Source organism: Dermochelys coriacea, chromosome 1 (genome assembly GCF_009764565.3).
Source record: "Dermochelys coriacea isolate rDerCor1 chromosome 1, rDerCor1.pri.v4, whole genome shotgun sequence".
NCBI classification, from domain to species: Eukaryota; Metazoa; Chordata; order Testudines; family Dermochelyidae; genus Dermochelys; species Dermochelys coriacea.
In genome coordinates, this window is record NC_050068.2 from 136,406,873 (window position 1) to 136,428,828 (window position 21,956).

The 21,956-nt window shown below is 43.8% G+C and overlaps 1 protein-coding gene across 1 annotated transcript in view; it reads right to left on the minus strand.

Annotated features, from left to right (window-relative positions):
- The window catches only part of ASB11 (ankyrin repeat and SOCS box containing 11), a 38,274-nt gene that overhangs the window by 6,921 nt on the left and 9,397 nt on the right, over nt 1–21,956 (minus strand). Inside the window, exons 3-6 of the mRNA XM_038373957.2 lie at nt 16,657–16,764; nt 13,516–13,666; nt 13,127–13,261; nt 12,068–12,259 (exon numbers count right to left, since the gene is read on the minus strand). Of these exons, the coding sequence (XP_038229885.1) occupies nt 12,068–12,259; nt 13,127–13,261; nt 13,516–13,666; nt 16,657–16,764 (586 nt within the window). The remainder of the gene's footprint in view (nt 1–12,067; nt 12,260–13,126; nt 13,262–13,515; nt 13,667–16,656; nt 16,765–21,956) is intronic.

The following is a 21,956-nucleotide window of genomic DNA, read 5'->3' on the forward strand; positions in this document are numbered from 1 at the left end:
AAAAACATTCACCCTTCAGCTTGATGAGTCTATGGATATTAGCGGAGAAGCTCAGCTGATTGCGTATGTTTGATACCCTGAAACAACTGATATCAATGAGCACATACTGTTTTTCAGAAGTATAAAGGCAAACTCAACTGCAGAGGACATTTTTACACTAACTGATTTTTTTTCTGAACACAATTTGATTTGGAATTTATGCAAATTTGTCTGCACTGACGGGGCCGGTGCAATGAGTGGGAGAGTGAACAGACCTGTACCTAGGATCAGCAAAGAAAGTCTTTCCTTGCAGTGGGTGCTCTGTATCATAACAGAGAGGCACTCGCTTCAAAAAAGATGAGTTCTGAACTTCAAGAAGTTTTAAATGAGTCTGTCACAATTGTCAACTTAATCAAGTCCAGGCCACTCAATGCTCACCTGGTTTGTATTCTTTGTGATGAGATGGGGTCAGAACATCAGCAACTGTTGCTTCACACAGGTTTACTGGCTTTCAAGAGGGGAAAGTACTTGACAGATTGTTTGAATTACACACCAAAGTTCACACATTTCTTTCTGATTATTCATCTCTTCTTAACCCCTGTGTTTGACAATACTGTGTAGTTAGCTCAACTTGCCTACTTTGCAGATATATTTAGCAAGCTGAATGATCTAACTTTGTCCATGCAAGGCCGTGAGATTAATGTTCTGAATCTCTATGATAAAGTGAATGCTTTTATCAAGAAAACTGAATTTTGGAAATCCAAATGTGGAGACAAAGACTTTACCTGTTTTCCACTGCTTCACACGTATGTCACTGATATCTGCACTAGGGAAATTGTGCAGAGCAAACTTAAAGAAATAATAGATCATTTAGCCCATGTGATGGGGCAACTGCCTCACACTGGGTTCTAAGGAGTTAATAAATCCCTAGGGAGGCTGCGCAGGAGGTAGCCAATCAGAGAAGGGCTGAAGGGAGCAGCCAATCAGAGCCAAGCAGGCCCATATAAAAAGGGAGCTGCTGGGCAAAGGAAGGCAGTTCTCTGCTGGGAGCCTAGGGAGGAAGGACTGTTTCTCTGGAGGGCTGAGAGAACTGCCAGCACCCTGGACAGAGCAGTGCTGTGAGCAGGGACCGTGGGAGTGAGAGAAAGCTCCTGGCTGGCTGCTGGGGTTTGCAGGCTGAGGCCAGGGCAAAGAGGGTGCTGGGGCCATGTGGAATTGGCCAGACAATTTGCTGCAGTAGTCACCAAGGGAAGTGGCTGAACAGCAGCATTGCAGGTCCACCAGAAAGGGGGGGGAGGCAGAGTGTGTGGCACGGCCAGAGGACTGTGTCGCTGAAGAGGATGCCGCAGTCCTTGGAGAGATGTGGGTCCTATAGCAGGAGTGATGGTGGCAAGGCACCACCCAAAGAGGGTGCACTACCCTGCAGAGCTAATTCCCAAGACAACCAGCAGGAGGCACCACAGTGGTGAGTGACCCCATTACAGCCCACTTGACATCTGAATTCAAGTCATATTTCCCCAACATTCAACGCAACTCAGCTCAACTTGGTTGGGTAAGAAACCCATTCATTTTGTCAGATGTTAGCAGCAGTAACCTCTCTGCCAGTCAGCAAGAAAATCTTCTTGAGCTGTTGTCAGAGCGTGGCCTGCAAATGAAATGTAATGTCTCCACACTAACCCAATTTTGATGTTTAGTACAGAAATTACACTGACCTTGGGAACCAGGCTTTGGATGATCTGAGACCTTTTGGGTCAAAATATCGTTGTGAAGTCTCATTTTCTGCTATGACTGCCATCAAGAGAAAGAGTAGCAATAGACTCAATGTGGAGAAAAACTTAATTGTTGCTGTCTCTTCCCTGCCTCCCAGAATGACAAGGCTCACAAGTGAAAAATAGGCTTAAGTGAAATATTTATATTCCAATCAATTTATTTGATAATTATATTGTAAAAATGAGAAAGTTGGCAGTTCTTCAGTAATAGCATGCTGTGACACTTGTATTTTTATGTCTGATTTTATAAGCAAGTAGTTTTTAAGGGAGGTAAAACTTGGGAGTATGCAAGACAAATCAGACTCCTGAAAGGGGTACAGTAGTCTGGAAAGTTTAAAAAGTATGGATTGGATGAATGGACTATAAAGTGGATAGAAAGGTGGCTAGATTGTCAGAATCCACGGGTAGTGATCAACAGCTTGATGTCTAGTTGGCAGCCAGTATCAAGCGGAATGCCCCAGGGGTCGGTCCTAGGGCTAGTTTTGTTCAAAATCTTTATTAATGATCTGGATGATGGGATTAATTGCACTCTTAGCAAGTTCGCAGATGACACTAAGCTGGGGGGAGAGGTAGATATGCTGGAGGGTAGGGATAGGGTCCAGAGTGTCCTAGACAAATTGGAGGATTGGGCCAAAAGAAATCTGATGAGGTTCAACAAGAAGTGCAGAGCCTTGCACTTAGGAAGGAAGAATCCCATGCACCGCTATAGGCTGGGGACCAACTGGCTAAGTAGCAGTTCTGCAGAAAGGGACCTCGGGATTACAGTGGACGAGAAGCTGGATATGAGTCAGCAGTGTGCCCTTGTTGCCAAGAAGGCCAACGGCATATTGGGCTGCATTAGTAGGAGCATTGCCAGCAGATCAAGGAAAGTGATTATTCCCCTTTATTCAGCACTGGTGAGGCCACATCTGGAGTACTGCATCCAGTTTTGGGGCCCCTACTACAGAAAGGATGTGAACAAATTGGAGACAGTCCAGTGGAGGGCAACGAAAATGATTAGGGGACTGGGGCACATGACTTACGAGGAGAGGCTGAGGGAACTGGGACTGTTTAGTCTGCAGAAGAGAAGAGTGAGGGGGGATTTGATAGCAGCCTTCAACTACCTGAAGGGTAGTTCGAAAGAGGATGGAGCTAGGATGTTCTCAGTGGTGGCAGATGACAGAACAAGAAGCAGTGCGAGAGGTCTAGGTTGGATATTAGGCAGAGGTGAAAGTAAGCCGGTACACCTCGGTGCACCGAACCAGGGCAGCCGGGCTTCCCCAGGCAACAATTTAAAGGGCCTGGGGCTCCCAGCAGTGACTGGAGCCCCAGCCCTTTAAATTGCCACCAGAGCCCCCCTGCTGGAGCCTGGGGTAGTGGTAGCAGAGCTCCGGGGGCTATTTAAAGGGCCGGGGCTCCCTATGCCTCTACTGCCCCGGGTCCTTTAAATAGCACCCGGAGCCCAGCTGCAGAGCCCTGGGGTAGCAGCTGCAGCCAGGGGCTCCGGCAGCAGTTTAAAGGGCCCGGGGTGGTAGCGGCAGCCGAGCCCTGGACCCTTTTATAGAATTACAGGGTTGGAAGGGACCTCAGAGGTCATCTAGTCCAACCCCCTGCTCAAAGCAGGACCAATTCCCAATTTTTGACCCAGATCCCTAAAGGGCCCCCTCAAGGATTGAAATCACAACCCTGGGTTTAGCAGGCCAATGCTCAAACCACTGAGCTATTCCTCCCTCTCCTAAACTGCTGCCAGAGCCCCCAGCTGCCACTGCTACCCTGGCGGGGAAGGGGGAGGGCATTTACCGGAACAGGGCGGGCTGGGGCTGGTTCTGACCCCCCCCATCCCACCCCCTTCCGCCCGAGGCCCTGCCCCTTCTGAGGGCCAGATCCACCCCCAACCCAGCCCCATACCGGTAAGTCCCTATTTCTACTTTCACCCCTGATATTAGGAAACACTATTTCAACCACAAAAGGTTTTCCTCCTTCCCCCCTCCTTCCTGCTGTAACAGCTCATCTTAAGTGATCACTCTCTTTACAGTGTGTATGATAAAACCCATTGTTTCATGTTCTCTGTGTGTGTATATAAATCTCCCCACTGTAGTTTCCACCGAATGCATCCAATGAAGTGGGCTGTAGCTCACGAAAGCTTATGCTCAAATAAATTTGTTAGTCTCTAAGGTGCCACAAGTACTCCTTTTCTTTTTTTGCGAATACAGACTAACACGGCTGCTACTCTGAAACCTGTTATTATGCAAGGCACTGAATTTAGCCATATGGAGTGGAAATCTATCAACTTCATGAAAAAACTCATACAGATACAGACAGACATCATCTTCCTCTCCAAATGCAAACAGATGGACATCATACCAAAAGGACTGATGATAAAAAATCCATTACAATCTACATACCACACAGACTATGCTGACAGCTTGTGCCACACACTCTCAAAGAAACTGCGGAACCACCTGATCAACATCCTCTACAGCAAACAGGGAAAGATTAAGAATGAGCTCTCAAAACTGGATACTCTCATAAAGAACCAACCTTCCACACAAACTTCCTCATGGCTGGACTTTACAAAAACTAGACAAGCCATCTACAACATACACTTTGCTTCTCTACAAAAGAAAAAGGACACTAAGCTATCTAAACTACTACATGCCACAAGGGGCCACAACAGTGGTTCCCTCAACCCACTCAGCAATATTGTTAATCTATCCAACTATACTCTTAGCCCAGCAGAAGAATCTGTCCTATCTCAGGGCCTCTCCTTTTGCCCCTCCACCCCCACAAACATGATACAGTTCTGTGGTGACCTAGAATCCTATTTTCGACGTCTCCGACTCAAGGAATATTTCCAACATACCTCTAACCAACGTATTAACCCACAGGGACCTTCCTACCAACACTACAAAAAGAAGGATTCTGGGTGGACTCCTCCTGAAGGTCGAAATAACAGATTGAACTTCTACACAGAGTGCTTCCGCCGACAGCCACAGGCTGAAATTGTGGAAAAGCAGCATCACTTGACCCATAACCTCAGCTGTGCAGAACACAATGCCATCCACAGTCTCAAACAACTCTGACATCATAATCAAAAAGGCTGACAAAGGAGGTGCTGTCATCATCATGAATAGGTCCGAACATGAACAAGAGGCTACTAGGCAGCTCTCCAAAACCACTTTCTACAAGCCATTGTCCTCTGATCCCACTGAGGGTTACCAAAAGAAACTACAGCATTTGCTCAAGAAACTCCCTGAAAAAGCACAAGAACAAATCCACAGACACACCCCTGGAACCCCGACCTGGGGTATTCTATCTGCTACCCAAGATCCATAAACCTGGAAATCCTGGACGCCCCATCATCTCAGGCATTGGCACCCTGACAGCAGGATTGTCTGGCTATGTAGACTCCCTCCTCAGGCCCTATGCTACCAGCACTCCCAGCTATCTTCGAGACACCACTGACTTCCTGAGGAAACTACAATCCATCGGTGATCTTCCTGAAAACACCATCCTGGCCACTATGGATGTAGAAGCCCTCTACACCAACATTCCACACAAAGATGGACTACAAGCCGTCAGGAACAGTATCCCCGATAATGTCACGGCTAACCTGGTGGCTGAACTTCGTGACTTTGTCCTCACCCATAACTATTTCACATTTGGTGACAATGTATACCTTCAAATCAGTGGCACTGCGATGGTTACCCGCATGGCCCCACAGTATGCCAACATTTTTATGGCTGACTTAGAACAACACTTCCTCAGCTCTTGTCCCCTAATGCCTCTACTCTACTTCCGCTACATTGATCACATCTTCATCGTCTGGACCCATGGAAAAGAAGCCCTTGAGGAATTCCACCATGATTTCAACAATTTCCATCCCATCATCAACCTCAGCCTGGACCAGTCCACACAAGAGATCCACTTCCTGGACACTATGGTGCTAATAAGTGATGGTCACATAAACACCACCCTATATCGGAAACCTACTGACCACTATTCCTACCTACATGCCTCTAGCTTTCATCCAGATCACACCACACGATCCATTGTCTACAGCCAAGCTCTACGATATAACCGCATTTGCTCCAACCCCTCAGACAGAGACAAACACCTACAAGATCTCTATCATGCATTCCTACAACTACAATACCCACCTGCTGAAGTGAAGAAACAGATTGACAGAGCCAGAAGAGTACCCAGAAGTCGCCTACTACAGGACAGGCCCAACAAAGAAAATAACAGAACGCCACTAGCCATCACCTTCAGCCCCCAACTAAAACCTCTCCAACGCATCATCAAGGATCTACAACCTATCCTGAAGGACGACCCATCACTCACAGATCTTGGGAGACAGGCCAGTTCTTGCTTACAGACAGCCCCCCAACCTGAAGCAAATACTCACCAGCAACCACACACCACACAACAGAGCCACTAACCCAGGAACCTATCCTTGCAACAAAGCCCGTTCCCAACTCTGTCCACATATCTATTAAGGGGACACCATCATAGGGCCTAATCACATCAGCCACACTATCAGAGGCTCGTTCACCTGCGCTTCTACCAATGTGATATATGCCATCATGCCAGCAATGCCCCTCTGCCATGTACATTGGTCAAACTGGACAGTCTCTAAGTAAAAGAATAAATGGACACAAATCAGACATCAAGAATTCTAACATTCAAACCAGTCGGAGAACACTTCAAGCTCTCCGGTCACTCGATTACAGACCTGAGGGTGGCTATCCTTCAACAAAAAAACTTCAAAAACGGACTCCAACGAGAGACGGCTGAATTGGAATTAATTTGCAAACTGGATACAATTAACTTAGGCTTGAATAGAGACTGGGAGTGGATGAGTCATTACATAAAGTAAAACTGTTTCCCCATGATGTTCCCCCCCCACCTCACCCCCCACTGTTCCTCAAATGTTCTTGTTAACTGCTGGAAATGGCCCACCTTGATTATCACCACAAAAGGTTTTCCTCCTTCCCCCCCCTCCTTCCTGCTAGTGATGGCTTAAGTGATCACTCTCTTTACAGTGTGTATTATAAAACCCATTGTTTCATGTTCTCCGTGTGTGTATATAAATCTCCCCACTGTATTTTCCACCGAATGCATCCGATGAAGTGGGCTGTAGCTCACAAAAGCTTATGCTCAAATAAATTTGTTAGTCGCTAAGGTGCCACAAGTACTCCTTTTCTATTTCACTAGAAGGGTGGTGAAGCACTGGAATGGGTTGTCTAGGGAGGTGGTGGAATCTCCATCCTTAGAGGTTTTCAAGGTCCAGCTTGACAGAGTCCTGGCCTGGATGATTTAGTTGGTGTTGGTCCTGCTTTGAGCAGGGGATTGGACTAGATGACCTCTGGATGTCTCTTCCACCCTAATATTCTATGATTCTATGAAAGGTTGAGAACCTTTATATGCTTCACAAATGGTGTGTAATGGAACGGAATGCTAACTGTATTATACTGTTCAGCCACTAGGTGGTGGAATCTTGTTAGATAAATAAAGAACTAAAGCAAAATCTTGTTTGACAAAAGCCATGTGGGGCAGAAATGTTGGGGGTTTGGCTGTATTTGTCCCAGTCAACAGTCTTAAGTAAAGGACTTGTTCCTTTAGCTATTGATGTAGCTATTCATGAATGAAATCTGTCCTCCTGTAAGTTTCAGGCATTTTGTATTCCAATTATATTGATTCCTGTACCTTTTTCATTTTTCCTTTTGTCAGGCAAGCTGGAGGTGCAAAAAATGTAGTTGGGCTTTTGTTATACTAAACACCCCTCTGTTCATAACCTATATGCTACTGTAATAATCTTTGTACAAAATATGCCAAGGTATCATTTGAAAACTAATCATTAACTAATCATTAATATTCTTGCATGATGTATGTATGCAGAGGCTATTAAAAGTTATGGATATATGCTGGAATTATGACTAAAGTGTGTTTAAACTAGGGAAATCAGGGGGTGTTGGTGAACAGGTTGCTTTAGACAAAGGAATGTGTATTTGATTAGCTGACCAGCGGGCTCTTCCCACAAAGACAATGAAGGTCCATTTTTACATATTAGATTAGCACAGCTATTATGCTAACAAGTGGGGGAAGGAAGAGCATGGAGCTTCCTTCACCACAAGACTCCCCGTTGCCTTCCTCACTGCTTGAATAAACTTTATGTTGAGAGGGAACCCTCAGAAGAATCAATTTCAAAGGTTTACTGATCTATAAAGACAGGGGAGCTGAACCTCAAGTGATAAGCAATTGAATCAACTGTATATGATGTTACTGTATTATGAGAGATTTTTTTTCTGAAAGCTAATACACAATGGTGATTAATATCACTGTGAAATGTACTTATTAACACTACATGAGGAAATATGGATTTCCTTATGGATACTTAATGGATATTAGGTGATACTTAGTTCCTTATAGGTTTCAGAGTAGCAGCCGTGTTAGTCTGTATTCGCAAAAAGAAAAGGAGTACTTGTGGCACCTTAGAGACTAACAAATTTATTAGAGCATAAGCTTTCGTGAGCTACAGCTCACTTCATCGGATGCATTTGGTGGAAAAAACAGAGGGGAGATTTTTATACACACACACAGAGAACATGAAACAATGGGTTTATCATACACACTGTAAGGAGAGTGATCACTTAAGATAAGCCATCACCAACAGCAGGGGGGGGAAGGAGGAAAACCTTTCATGGTGACAAGCAGGTAGGCTAATTCCAGCAGTTAACAAGAATATCAGAGGAACAGTGGGGGGTGGGGTGGGAGGGAGAAATACCATGGGGAAATAGTTTTACTTTGTGTAATGACTCATCCATTCCCAGTCTCTATTCAAGCCTAAGTTAATTGTATCCAGTTTGCAAATTAATTCCAATTCAGCAGTCTCTCGTTGGAGTCTGTTTTTGAAGCTTTTTTGTTGAAGTATAGCCACTCTTAGGTCTGTGATCGAGTGACCAGAGAGATTGAAGTGTTCTCCAACTGGTTTTTGAATGTTATAATTCTTGACGTCTGATTTGTGTCCATTCATTCTTTTACGTAGAGACTGTCCAGTTTGGCCAATGTACATGGCAGAGGGGCATTGCTGGCACATGATGGCATATATCACATTGGTAGATGCGCAGGTGAACGAGCCTCTGATAGTGTGGCTGATGTGATTAGGCCCTATGATGGTATCCCCTGAATAGATATGTGGACAGAGTTGGCAATATATATGATATATGCCATCATGTGCCAGCAATCCCCCTCTGCCATGTACATTGGCCAAACTGGACAGTCTCTACGTAAAAGAATGAATGGACACAAATCAGACGTCAAGAATTATAACATTCAAAAACCAGTTGGAGAACACTTCAATCTCTCTGGTCACTCGATCACAGACCTAAGAGTGGCAATACTTCAACAAAAAAGCTTCAAAAACAGACTCCAACGAGAGACTGCTGAATTGGAATTAATTTGCAAACTGGATACAATTAACTTAGGCTTGAATAGAGACTGGGAATGGATGAGTCATTACACAAAGTAAAACTATTTCCCCATGGTATTTCTCCCTCCCACCCCACCCCCCACTGTTCCTCTGATATTCTTGTTAACTGCTGGAATTAGCCTACCTGCTTGTCACCATGAAAGGTTTTCCTCCTTCCCCCCCCTGCTGTTGGTGATGGCTTATCTTAAGTGATCACTCTCCTTACAGTGTGTATGATAAACCCATTGTTTCATGTTCTCTGTGTGTGTGTATATAAATCTCCCCTCTGTTTTTTCCACCAAATGCATCCGATGAAGTGAGCTGTAGCTCACGAAAGCTTATGCTCTAATAAATTTGTTAGTCTCTAAGGTGCCACAAGTACTCCTTTTCTTTTTAGTTCCTTATGGATACTTAATGATATCTTTTAAAGTCTCCGGCAAAACAGGTTCCACCTTGGACAGGAGAAAAAGCAGCTATTACCAGTCTGCTATGTAAATTAAGCATGGTGGAATCAAAACAATGGAAGCTATGTATCCCTTACATACAGGGGGATAGCAGGACCACAAGAAGGGAAAAACAGCATGAGATCATCCTGTCTCTTGAAACAAATTCACTGAACTTTGGAAGCTATAAGGACAGAAGCCATTTTTGGCATCCATCACTAGGCAGACATAAGGGAATAGCTCTTGAAAGCTGAGAAAGATGGGTCCTTCACCAAAGGAGGGGCTAAAGTCTCTGGAAAATGAATATAGGTGAGAAACCTGCTTAGGCAAAGATTGTACCTTGCTAGAGTTCGCTTTAGACTTTTAAATGGGTGTTCTCACTTTTGTTTTACTTGTAACACTCTCTAACTGTATTCTTTTTACTTGGTATCACTTATCCTGTGTCCTATTGTTAATACATTTGTTTTATTTTCTTAGTTGGTTTATAGTAAAGTGCTGTGTTTAAATGGGAGAGGGTATTCACCCCAGTTAAGTAATAAATTGTGATGTGCTTTTGTCTCTTTAGAGGAACAAACAACCCCTATTAGTTTTCTGAACTGTCCAGGAGAGGGCTGGACATTGCAGATTACACAGTTTTGGAAAAATTTGGGACTGGGAGTGTGTTGGGGTCACATTTCTGGTTGTAACCAAGGCTAGTGGAAGCCAGTAAGGTCTACAGGGCTATGTACAGGCTGCTGGGGCCACAGCTGCTGAACCACAAATGTCTAGCACGCAGACACTCAGGGTGTAACCTGCATGCTTGTTGCCAATTGTTAGTATCCCAGGCAGGGAGTTACAGTAGCAAGGCATTGTGAGGCACTCAGTGTTACAGGGGAAGAGATCACACAACCCCTCACTGGTCTGGATTGCCCCCTGAAACCCTATCACAACTTTATCTCATAGTCACTAGGTAGACAATGCAAACATGTATAGAGATCCTTTGCCAGACTGTTCCACAAGGGAAGAATGGGACTGATGCCAGATTCAGAAATAAATATACCTCGGAGAAAAAGAAAAATTCTGAACTCAGAACATATAATAAAGAAATCAGAGCAACTGAATTTTGGTAAAATAAGGAACTTAAAGACAGATATTTTACAATCTCACTGGAAGCGGGGAAATACATAATGATTAGTCGAAAGCTATTAGTGGACCAATATTTAGGAAGGGATCTAATAAAGATTTTGAATTCTACAGGTTGCTAGGCCTATCCTATTAAATTGGTAGGGTCCAAACAGCTTTCCTCAAATGAAAATGTGCTGTAAGGCTAAAGGAAAGAATAATTCAGCTCAGCATGTATTTCAGAGCTATTCATTATACAGAGCCTTAGTTGTGCATTTCACTTTACAAAACAAGTCGAGATGGAGTTTCTACCCTCCAGAGTTAGAAATACATATGAAGGTAAAAAACAGCATGGCAAAAATTCTACATGAGAGGAAGGTGCAAGATGAGATGGCTAAAATGTTGGCACGTCTCTAGTACAAAATTTCTTCCAAATAGATTTTTAAATGGTAATAGAAATACTCTCAGAGAAGCTAAGGGTAAATTACGAAGGCTCATTGATCTAATGGAATGTTTCCTGAATCTTCATGTAACGGCAGTAATATGAGACGCTGAATAGCCAACTGGGCTTAAGTTCCGCTTTCTCACTGTAACAAAGTTAAACACATTCATGGAGCTGTTTATGCAGGGAGCTGCACAATGAGACTCCATAACATCCAAGCTGATGTATACCAGGGGTTTTCAAACTGGGGGTCGGGACTCCTCAAGGGGTCATGAGGTTATTATATGGGAGGCGTCATGAGCTGTCAGCTCCATCCCAAACCCTGCTTTGCCTCCAGCATTTGTAAGGGTGTTAAATATACAAAAAAGTGTTTTTAATTTATTAGGGGGGATCGCACTCAGAGGCTTGCTATGTGAAAGGGGTCACCAGTACAAAAGTTTGAAAACCACTGATGTATACATTTCATTTGGGATTACTGGTTTGTATGCAAAATAGTTGTTAGCTTGCTGTCTCAAATACGGTTGATTCTAACAGTAATAAATAAAAATACTTAGCATTTATGTATAGCACTTCTTATTCATAGCTTTCCAAGCACTTTACAAAGGCAGATAAGCACTATCCTTATTCAATAAATGGGAAACTGAGGCACATAAAATGGCACAAATTGCCTGCCATCACATGGGCAGTCAGGGGCAAAGCTAGGAACAGAACTGGGATCTCTTGATCCTCATTCTTGTGCCCTGTCTTGAAACATCCTGGAGAATCTCACAGAACTAACAGAGGGAGCAGCAGTATGTGGAAAAGCAAGATGAACATGAAAAAATACTTATGGTCCAATATATAAATAGAAATAGTCCAATTTAAAAAAAGAAAGAGCCATTACCTTCCCGAAGCAAGAGGGCCTGTCCCACTTTGCTGTTGGGGGCTGCCAGATCAAGGGCACATTTGAATTCAGCATTTCTGCATGTCAAACTAGCGCCATAGTCCATTAACAAGTTGACTGCTTCTGCGCTGGATTTCCTAACTGCAGCATGGAGTGGGGTGTCTAATCGTTTACCCAAGTCAACACTGGCTCCTTAAAAGAACACACACAGAGATAAGAATAGACCAGGGTTAGCATTAGGAGGAAGCAGGGAAATGCATGACTGGCTGAGTCTAATATTTATATCACACACTTTGACTTCCATCATTAGCATAAATAAATTAAGTGCATCTGATGGCACGCAGGACTTGCCATCTTCTCTTGATTATAGCAGTGCTTTATATCTAGAAGTCACATGGCTACTATATTAGCATCAAGAGTAAGAGTAAGATGAGGAGGATGGAGAATCAACAGGAGTTGAGCCAATGCTGAACTTTTTGACTACCAAATGAGTGGGTGTTTAAAATCTATAGTTGCTTCCATCTGATTAATTCAAATGACCAGAAAAGCATGTTTTTAACATTTAATTAAAATAACTTTGGAAGGTCCAGGAGTAAAATGCTTATCCTGGGCTGAGAGTAGCACCCAAACTGGGCCAGAGCCTTAGCTGGTGTCAATCTGACTTTGCTAAAACAAGCCACACCACCTAAGGTGCTGCCCTGCTGTGCGTAGGATCTTCATGATCACTAAAGGGATTATTCATTTGAGTGGTTGTTTAGCTGATCTGCTCCCTCTGCACGTGGGGAGCAGTGGCTGAGTGAATGCTTAGCATGCTTGGCTAATTATTTTATAATAATCAAAAGGAGTTGATGCGAGTCACAGGGCAAACAATATACCAAGACAGTTCTTTATTGCTCCTCTCATCATCTTCGAATGACAGAATCCCAATCTCAAAATTCTTGGTCCTCCAAGGAGTCATGAGGAATTAAATGCTAATATCAGGAGTGGGGAGGGATTAAGGAGAAACAATAGGTGGTGGCTTCAAATATGTTCAGCTTCCCCTCCTCTGCCCCCAGAGACCTAGTTCGAGAAGCTTCTTGACACAGTCTGTCCTTTGATACATGCAGGCCACATAAAGGGGTGTTCCGTGCTGCGAATCTTCTTGGTCAATGTCAACGTCATTGGCCACGAGAATTTCCATACATTCCCTGTGACCTGGATAACACAGAAGAGAGGTCATCTCGCTTCAGTGCCTTCTCTGCAGGATGCCCAACAAACACACCCTATTTACATAACATTAGAACAGAATACACAGAACTCTATATAGAATAGTATGGAATAAACCAAACCCACATTTATCCCTATGGCCCAGATACTTCAGATGCAGATTAATTTCTCACAACTATTTAGGGAGGAAAAACAAAGCCAGATCTTTTTATAGTTAGCTGTACTCAAAGCCTTAAAATTACCTCTCTTTACTGCTTCATGAATAGGTGAAGCAAGGTGATTCTCTAGCTGTGGTGTGGCTCCAAATTCAAGCAGCATGTTCACACAAGCTGCACTGCCACTACAGCAGGCATTAAAGAGAGGAGTGATCCCATCAACGGTGACTGCATTGACCTGAAACAGCAAGACAAACAGACAATAATCTGTTTTAAAAGGGATGCACTTCCATTGGAAACCACGTGCATCTCAACACTAAATACAGCATAAGAAGAAGACACTGATCTTATTTAATGTCAGAGCCCATATTAATTACCAAATTCAGAGTGACACGCTGTAGAAGAGACCAATACCCATCAAGTGCCACCCTGCTTCTCAGGGTGGCAGCAGCAATAGGACTCTGACACTGAAAATTGTATAAACTCCTGCGTAGAGCTGGCTGGAAAATAGGGATTTTTCCCATGGAAAATTTAGACTTTTCATGTAATCCCCCAAAATCGTTTTCAGAAACCCAACCGCAACACAGTTGCAGTTTTCTGACCAAATCAAAATCTTGGAAGGAAAGCAAATACTTTGTGACCATTTTTATTAAGTCAAACAGACCACCTAGCCCCGTCTGTTTCCTGCTCTCTCCGGTTTGGAAGCCACACAGATGATCAGATTTCACTATCAGCGCTGTTGCATGATTCCCAGTTTCTCACCGAGATAAGTGCAGCTCTGCTGAATAAACTGCCTGGGAGGGACTTGTTGCATAATGTGGATCTAGTCACTAGTGTGCTGTACATGGGGGCCTTCACTACACTTGCTACAGAATGGGAATTGGAGACACCAGCTGGCCTTATGGACTATGATGAACAGTTTTATTGCCCTCCCCTTATAATAGAGCAGCCAGATTCACAATGCCCCCTGTTTCCAACGTGGTCTCCTTTCAAGCTGCAGTTCTACAGTGGAATTAAGGCTGCCTAAAATTTTTCTGTGGAAGGTTTTCTTTTACTAATGGAAAATTGCATTTTTTTTGACAAAAAAAAAACAACTTAATAGGAGTCCTCTAGGAGAAGCTGTGTCCTACTCTATTGCCTTTTTGCAGTGCTGTGATCTTTTTAATTTCCTTCCCTACTGAGCCATTAATTCTGGAACAACCTTCCCAACATTCTTTCTTCTGTTACCAGACAAGTGAGTACCCATTGGAGAGGAGAAGCAGAGGGGCTGCTAGTGTTTTTGCTGGCATTTTGATGCCTGATTGTCTGAGTTGGCAGTCAAGTATGAAATGCTACCAATCAATTCCCAGTTATTGGAGCAGCTTCAACAACATCTACATGAGGAGATTATGCAGCTGTATGACTGGGTGCACAGTTTAGCTTTTTTCCAAGATGCTGAATATATGTGTTTGAACTGCATATATTTTAATAATAAAAAGGCCATTTTCCAGCTCTCTTCTAGACTGCCCATCTCCTATTTTGGAAACAGTACAGAATAGGGGTTTGTTTGGCTTCTGGGGAAAGGAAGGGCCCGGCGAAAGATGAGGGCCAAAAGGAACACAAGCACAGTCTTGAAGGAAACAGTATATCTGAAGGAAGAGATGACCATCATCTTGAATTCCTAAGCCCCACCAGACTGGTTCCCTATATGTGGTGCAGGGATATTTGCCCAGAGTGGTAAAATGAAGTCTAATGTGTTTTGAATGGCACTTCACCCAGCTGCAGAGCTCTACACCCAGGGAATAGGCTCAATGGCAGGGCCATGTCTACAATGGGAAAAAATCATCGTGTTAGAAAACTTGTTAACTACCATGATGTTAAACATGATTTAGCACTTAATGTAAATGAGGACAAGTCATGTTTAAACACCTGTTAAAATCACAGACCAGCTAATATGTGTTCAGCATGATTGTCCATGTCCACACTAAGGGCAAAGTCATACTGCAAGTTAAAATGAGATATTGAATGCATTTCTAACATGATGCTTTCCCCCAGCCTAGACAAAGCCTTGCTGTGCAGCTCCTAAATGTTGATGGGTAGCCAATTCGTCTTGCAAAAACACTAGCAAAGCCTCTCCACTGGGTACTTATCTGGTAGTAGAGGAAGGAATTCTGGGAAGGTTGTTCCAGAGTAAATGGCTTTCTAGTGAAGGAAATGAAAAAGATCACAGTGCTGAAGAAAAGCAAGAGAAAGGGACACAGCTTCTTGTGTCCATGACTATTAATTTATGTAAAGGAAAAGCCACTGACTAACTGAGACTGTATGTAGCAATGAAGAATGGGAAAAGTTGAACAATAAGGATAACTTACTGACAGTGACAATTGATCATTCAGATTTATGACTTTCTAAGAGCTAAAAAGATGTGTGATCAATACACTTCAATTTTTTTTAAACTGGATAATTTCAAAAATAACCTGAAACTGAGTAATATGAAGATCAAGATTTGTTTTTCCTGTCTAGGGGCTTAAAAGTTAATGTACAGTATAGTTATTCTATAATCATATTCTTCTCTGCTAATGAATACATCAGTTGTTGGACTGCTCTTGTTTGATTTCTTGCCACTCCACATGTAAATTGTTCAGCATAGTAATCAGGGGAACCTGTAAGCAGACCCAATGTAATAAATTCCCATAGATTTCATTATATTCCCATATTTCATTTTTAAATATATTTTTATATTGGGTCCAATTGGAGAAAAGTTGCTCTTTTATTAGACAAAATGTTTCATTTCTTAAGCCCCTGTATGTGTAAATCCCAAACTATCTCAGAAAACTTGGAGCAATTCCAGCGACCTCTCTGGAACGCAAAGCATAACTCAGCATCGTAACAGTTAGCTTGGTCTAATTTTCCCGCACTGATCATAGTGAAGTTTCAGAGAAGAAAAACAAAGGAATATGTCTGCGATCAAAACAGCCACCAAGCTGTAAAAAGGTGGGGACCTTCAGGAGAAAAGCTACCACTACAGAAATGTAAGTAATTTATTATTAGTGAAAGCAAAATATTGTCCCCTTTTGTGGCCAGAATTTCTCTCTCTCTCTCTCTCTCACAGACACACACACACACACACACAGAGTGAGAAGCATCCAATACATGTATATCTCTTGGGAATCCCTGTTAATGCCAGTTGTGTCACCATGGTACCAATCACTTCACAGGGAAGTGTTGGCCTCATTTATATCCCGTACTCACTTGAGCGCCGTTCTCCAGTAAGACTTTTGCACAAGCGACATGGCCACCCAGGCAGGCCTCGTGGAGAGCAGAAACCCGATCTATGGTTACAATGTTCACATTGAAACCCTAGAATTCAGAGCAAAGATGTGAAAAACAAACAAAAACCAAGCAATGTAAACATCATTCCAGGAGTTCATTCCAGGCGGGAGTTACATAGCAGTCAAATCTACAGTCCTTGCTCCGGCTAAATTCCTACCGAAATCCATGAGAGTTGCCCTGGAATACACACGGCTCAGACAATAACTCTGATACTGCAGCTCTTGCATCCATTGCCACTGTAAGGGATTTAAAGCAAAAGGTAAAGAAACTGAGTGATGCTTATCTGTGTGGCTTCATAATTCATGGTAAATTGCAGGAGAGACACTGTCCGTCTTTGCCCTCCGGTGTCTGAGATTAATTTCCCTATTCCCAGATATGAAAAGGTGCCTGTGATCTGTCATAAGCTACATTTTTTTATCCGCAAAATGAGCACTCTGATCAGGAGTGTGATTTTTTTCCTGAGTCACCTGCTGCTGTTTCCTCTCCCTCGTTGTTTATCCACCTGATTAAAGAGGAGTAAAGAATACTGAATAGCAAACACACTTTATAAGGGTTCCATTAACAGCTGTATGAATTGAAACCAGCCATGCAAACATTCACAGGGGGAAAAGCAGCGCAAATATGGCTGGATCCAAACATGACTGGGACTTTGTTATACGTTTCCCAGACTATAGCTCGATCAAATGACAAGTAGGGATTCATGCACATGTACACTGGAAATCAGTTCTCTGGAACATAATCCAAACTCTGACGTTCCAAATGCAGTATCTGTAAGTATATCACGCTAAGTTCTAAATGTTTCCCCCCTCGTCCCCCAGGCAGTTCACAAGATGGTGGCGGTGTTTTTTTTCTTTGTAGCAGCAAATATTATACATGGGAATAAATATTTCTGGGCAATTCAGTGCTGTAAAAGTAGCCAGTCACAACCCACTGACATGATGAGCATTAAAACCAGTCGCAATACCCTCTAGCTCAACAATTTAAACTAGAGGAAGTGAATATTTTTAAATAAACAATTCTCTTAAAATTAAACGCTTTGCTGGCTTATGTCCATATGAGGGAAACATGTAAGAGAATTAACATGAACCCCAATATTCCTTTTGCACCTGACGTGATCTTCCTAAGATTACTCCATTTTATAGTTTTACAGTAACAGTGCATTCACTGCACAATATTCACCCCCCCCCATAGAAGGAAAGGTGCTGTACAAATCCTTTGTGTGAAGAAAAGAAATGGAGGTAGTGATACAGCATTAAAGCAATATATCGGAGTTAGATATATACGCCTAACACATGAAAACAGTAATCCAGTGAAAGGAAAAATATCCCATCTATTGAAAACTCAAGTAATCAATTTCATCAGTAAAAAAATGCTTAAACTAAGAACTAGTAGCCCTGACTTTAGATAATGGCATCCAGCCCTTCCCATTAGAAGAAACAGTTGCTCATAACTTTGCCAAACTTCTTTGAAAATCCAGCCACTTATTTAGGTGCCTCAACAAGAACTGGGTGAGTGCTGAACTCTTGAAAATCTGCCCCTTAGCTTCCCGGCCTTGACAGGTAGGAGTTTTTAAAGCACCTAAGTGATTAAAGTGAACAAGTTCCATTGACTTTCCATGGCACTTGTGGTCTTAGATCAGTGACTTCATCTTTGAAACCACAGTTTAAAAAAAAAGTGTTTGGATTTCTTTTAAGTAAGGATACCTGTTCAATTTGAACGTCAAGGCAAACAGCATAGGCAGCTTGACAACAGTGAGCAATGCCTATGCTATAGCATGCGCAGCTTTACTCCATAATTCATCTTGCTGCTGTGGATCAACCCCATTCCGTTCCCTTCAGTGGTTACTCCTTTGACTAGCTTTACCAACTGGAAGTCCAGTCCTGCATTGCTGAAATCAATGGCTTCAAGCAGTGATAAGCTGCCAAAATCTTAACCACCAGTTCCCTCCTCACCCCACAAGGGGGTCGTGGCCCACCCCCGCTCCCCAGGACTCCTGCCCCTTCCAACCCGCTGTGTTCCTTGACGACCACCCCCTGGGACCCCTGCCCCATTCACTCCCCTCCCCCCTGACTGCCCCCAGAACTGGGCAGGAGGGTCTTGTGGACCACTCTAGTGGGTGCCCACCCCACCCCTAAGAGCCAGAGGGACCTGCTGGGGGGCGAGGTGGGGAGTCCCAGCGCTTACCTGGGGCAGCTCCCAGGAATCATCCGGCAGGTCCCTCTGGCTCCTAGAGGCGGGGTAGCAAAGCTGGGGGGAGCAGGGGGAGTGGCCGCTCCCCCCACTGATCATATCAAAAGTGGCACCTGAGGCGCCGACTTCCTGGGTGCTCTGGGGCTGGAGCACCCACAGGGAAAATTTGGTGCGTGCAGAGCACCCACCAGCAGCTCCCCACCCCGCAGCCAGCCCCAGCTCACTTCCGCCTCTGCCCCTGAACACACCCCCCCGCTCTGCTTCTCCATCCCTCTTCCCCCGCCCCCCGCTTTCTTGTGCGGAAAGCCGGGGAGGGCTGAGAAGCAGGCGGTGGCTTCCCGCTCAGGCCCAGGGAGGCAGATGTGAGCTGGGGCAGGGAGCGGTTCCCCTGCGCCCCCCCCAGGTTAACTGCTGTGGCGCGGGCAGCCCTCCTCATGCCCCCCCGCCCCAGCTCACCTCCGCTCCGCTCCGCCTCCCTGGGCCTGAGCGGGAAGCCGCGGCCTGCTTCTCAGCCCTCCCTGGCTTCCCGCGCGAACAGCTGGGGCGGCGCATTCAGGAGAGGAGGCAGAGCGGAGGTGAGCTGGGGCCGGGTGGGGAGCTGCTCTGCACCCACCAAATTTTCCCCATGGGTGCTCCAGCCCCAGAGCACCCACAGAGTCGGCACCTCAGGCACCACTTTTGGCCAGTTGTTAAATTTACAAGCCCTTTTAGAACCGGTTGTCCCAACCGGTTCTAAAAAGGCTTCTAAATTTAACAACCGGTTCCAGCGAACTGGTGCGAACCAGCTCAAACTCACCACTGGCTTCAAGGCATGCAGAATCAGACTGGAGATGCAACCATAGATTAAAAAAAGTAATTCCATGATTTTAGTTATAACTCTTGTTCTCCTTTTCTTCCATCATCCCTATTCCTATAAACGTAGGTTGTAAAGTTCTGCAAATCAGGTACTGTGATTTTTCTATATTCTGCAAAGTACCTAGAACACTTCAAGTACTACAAGTATAACGAATCACCAGGGACTAGGCATGCGGATTCTATTCTATTCAGGTTCTGGCACTTCACCTATCGCTGTAGTATTTGAGTAGCTTCCAATGATGCATCAAGCCATGTGCTTAGCATCAGTCATGGGTAGTTCTTTTTCCATTCCTCCCCACAGGAGAAAATTGTGTTTTTTTTAAAGTATGTGCTATGTGCTTTTATTTGTGAAATTGCTGCATGTTTTAAAGAAGTGCCATTAAGTAAATCCATATTTTGGCATTTCTAAGGGAACAAAAATCATGTTCACAGCTGCAGTCCAACCGCACTTCTTCAATATAGTACCATATGTTCATCATGGCAACCTGAAAAACTAGAGCCAGAAAGAGAGATCTGAACAAGTGAGACATATTCCTTATCACTTGCACCCTTCATTTCCTCCTCCACAATGTACTTTTCCCTCCTACCTTAAAAATTACTTGAAGTTGGAGGGTTGGTAAAGAATGATCGAGAACTAAGAGCAATGTAGAAGTTCCCATTTGGGCTGGAGCCTGGACTCTGGGACCTTCTCCCCTTGCAGGGTTTCAGAGCTTGAGCTCCTGCCCAAGCCCAGACACCACACTATTTGCAGCCCTTCAGACTGTGCCCGCAAGTCTGAGTCCACCAACCCAAGCTCGGAGACTTAGCACCACAGGGTTTTCTCTGCAGTGTAGACATACCCTTAAATCCTGGTTATAGCAAACACTTAGAGACACAAAAGAGGCTAATAGCAAGCACAGGCCAGTTGATCAATCTCTGTTAACTGTCCAATTTGTCTCTTATAGGGTCTTATCTCAGTAGCATAGGCCAGTGACCCTAACCTGTGGCTCACGTTGACTGAGTTTATGTCCCATCTTCTTCGGGAATCACCAAGGCTTGTTAGCTTGTAAGTGACTTCAGCAAATGTTTACAATGACTGTGCTAGATTAACTCAGGATCTCATGGCCACCACAATAGCAAATCACAATGGGACTATGACTTTCAGGTTCAGTGTATGGATGGCAAAACTCCGGATCTCATTTTTGGGTCAGCATTGGTTACTGAGGGATGTGAGAATGACACATTTATTGTGGCCAGACCATTTCCTCTTTCAGACTGATAATGGAGCTAACTTTTTATCCAACTTGAAAGAGTGGACCCATTTCTGCTTTTCAAGATTAATGGAACTTGGGTTTCAGAGTTCTCTCTCTCTCAAAAAAAAAAAGAAAGAAAGAAAGAAAAAAAAGCCGATTGTAATAATGGTGGGCTGACTGGGCAACAAAATGGCAGATGAAATTTGATGTTGATAAATGCAAAGTAATGCACATTGGAAAGCATAATCCCAACTATACATATAAAATGATGGGATCTAAATTAGCTTTTACCACTCAAGAAAGAGATCTTAGAGTCATTGTGGATAGTTCTCTGAAAACAACACTCAATGTGCAGTGGCAGCCAAAAAAGCTAACAGAATGATGGGAATCATTAGGAAAGGCATAGATAATAAGACAGAAAATACCATACTTCCTCTATATAAATCCATGGTTCACCCACATCTTGACTACTGCGTGCAGATGTAGTCACCCCATCCCAAAAAAGATATATTGGAATTGGAAAAGGTTCAGAAAAGGGCAACCAAAATTATTAGGGGTATGAAACAGCTTCCATCTGAGGAGAGATTGATAAGACTGGGACTTTTCACCTTAGAAAACAGACGACTAAGGGGGGATATGATAGAGGTCTATGAAATCATGCCCTGTGTGGAGAAAGTAAATAAGAGTGTTATTTACTTCTTCTTATAACACAAGAACTAGGGGCCACCAAATGAAATTGATAGGCAGCAGGTTTAAAACAAACAAAAGGAAGTATAGGGAGGTGGTGGAATCTTCTTCCTTAGAGGTTTTTAAGGTCAAGCTTGACAAAGCCCTGGCTGAGATGATTTAGTTGAGGATTGGTCCTGCTTTGAACAGGGGATTAGACTAGATAAGCTCCTGAGGTCCCTTCCAACCCTGATATTCTATTATTCTATTTCTTCA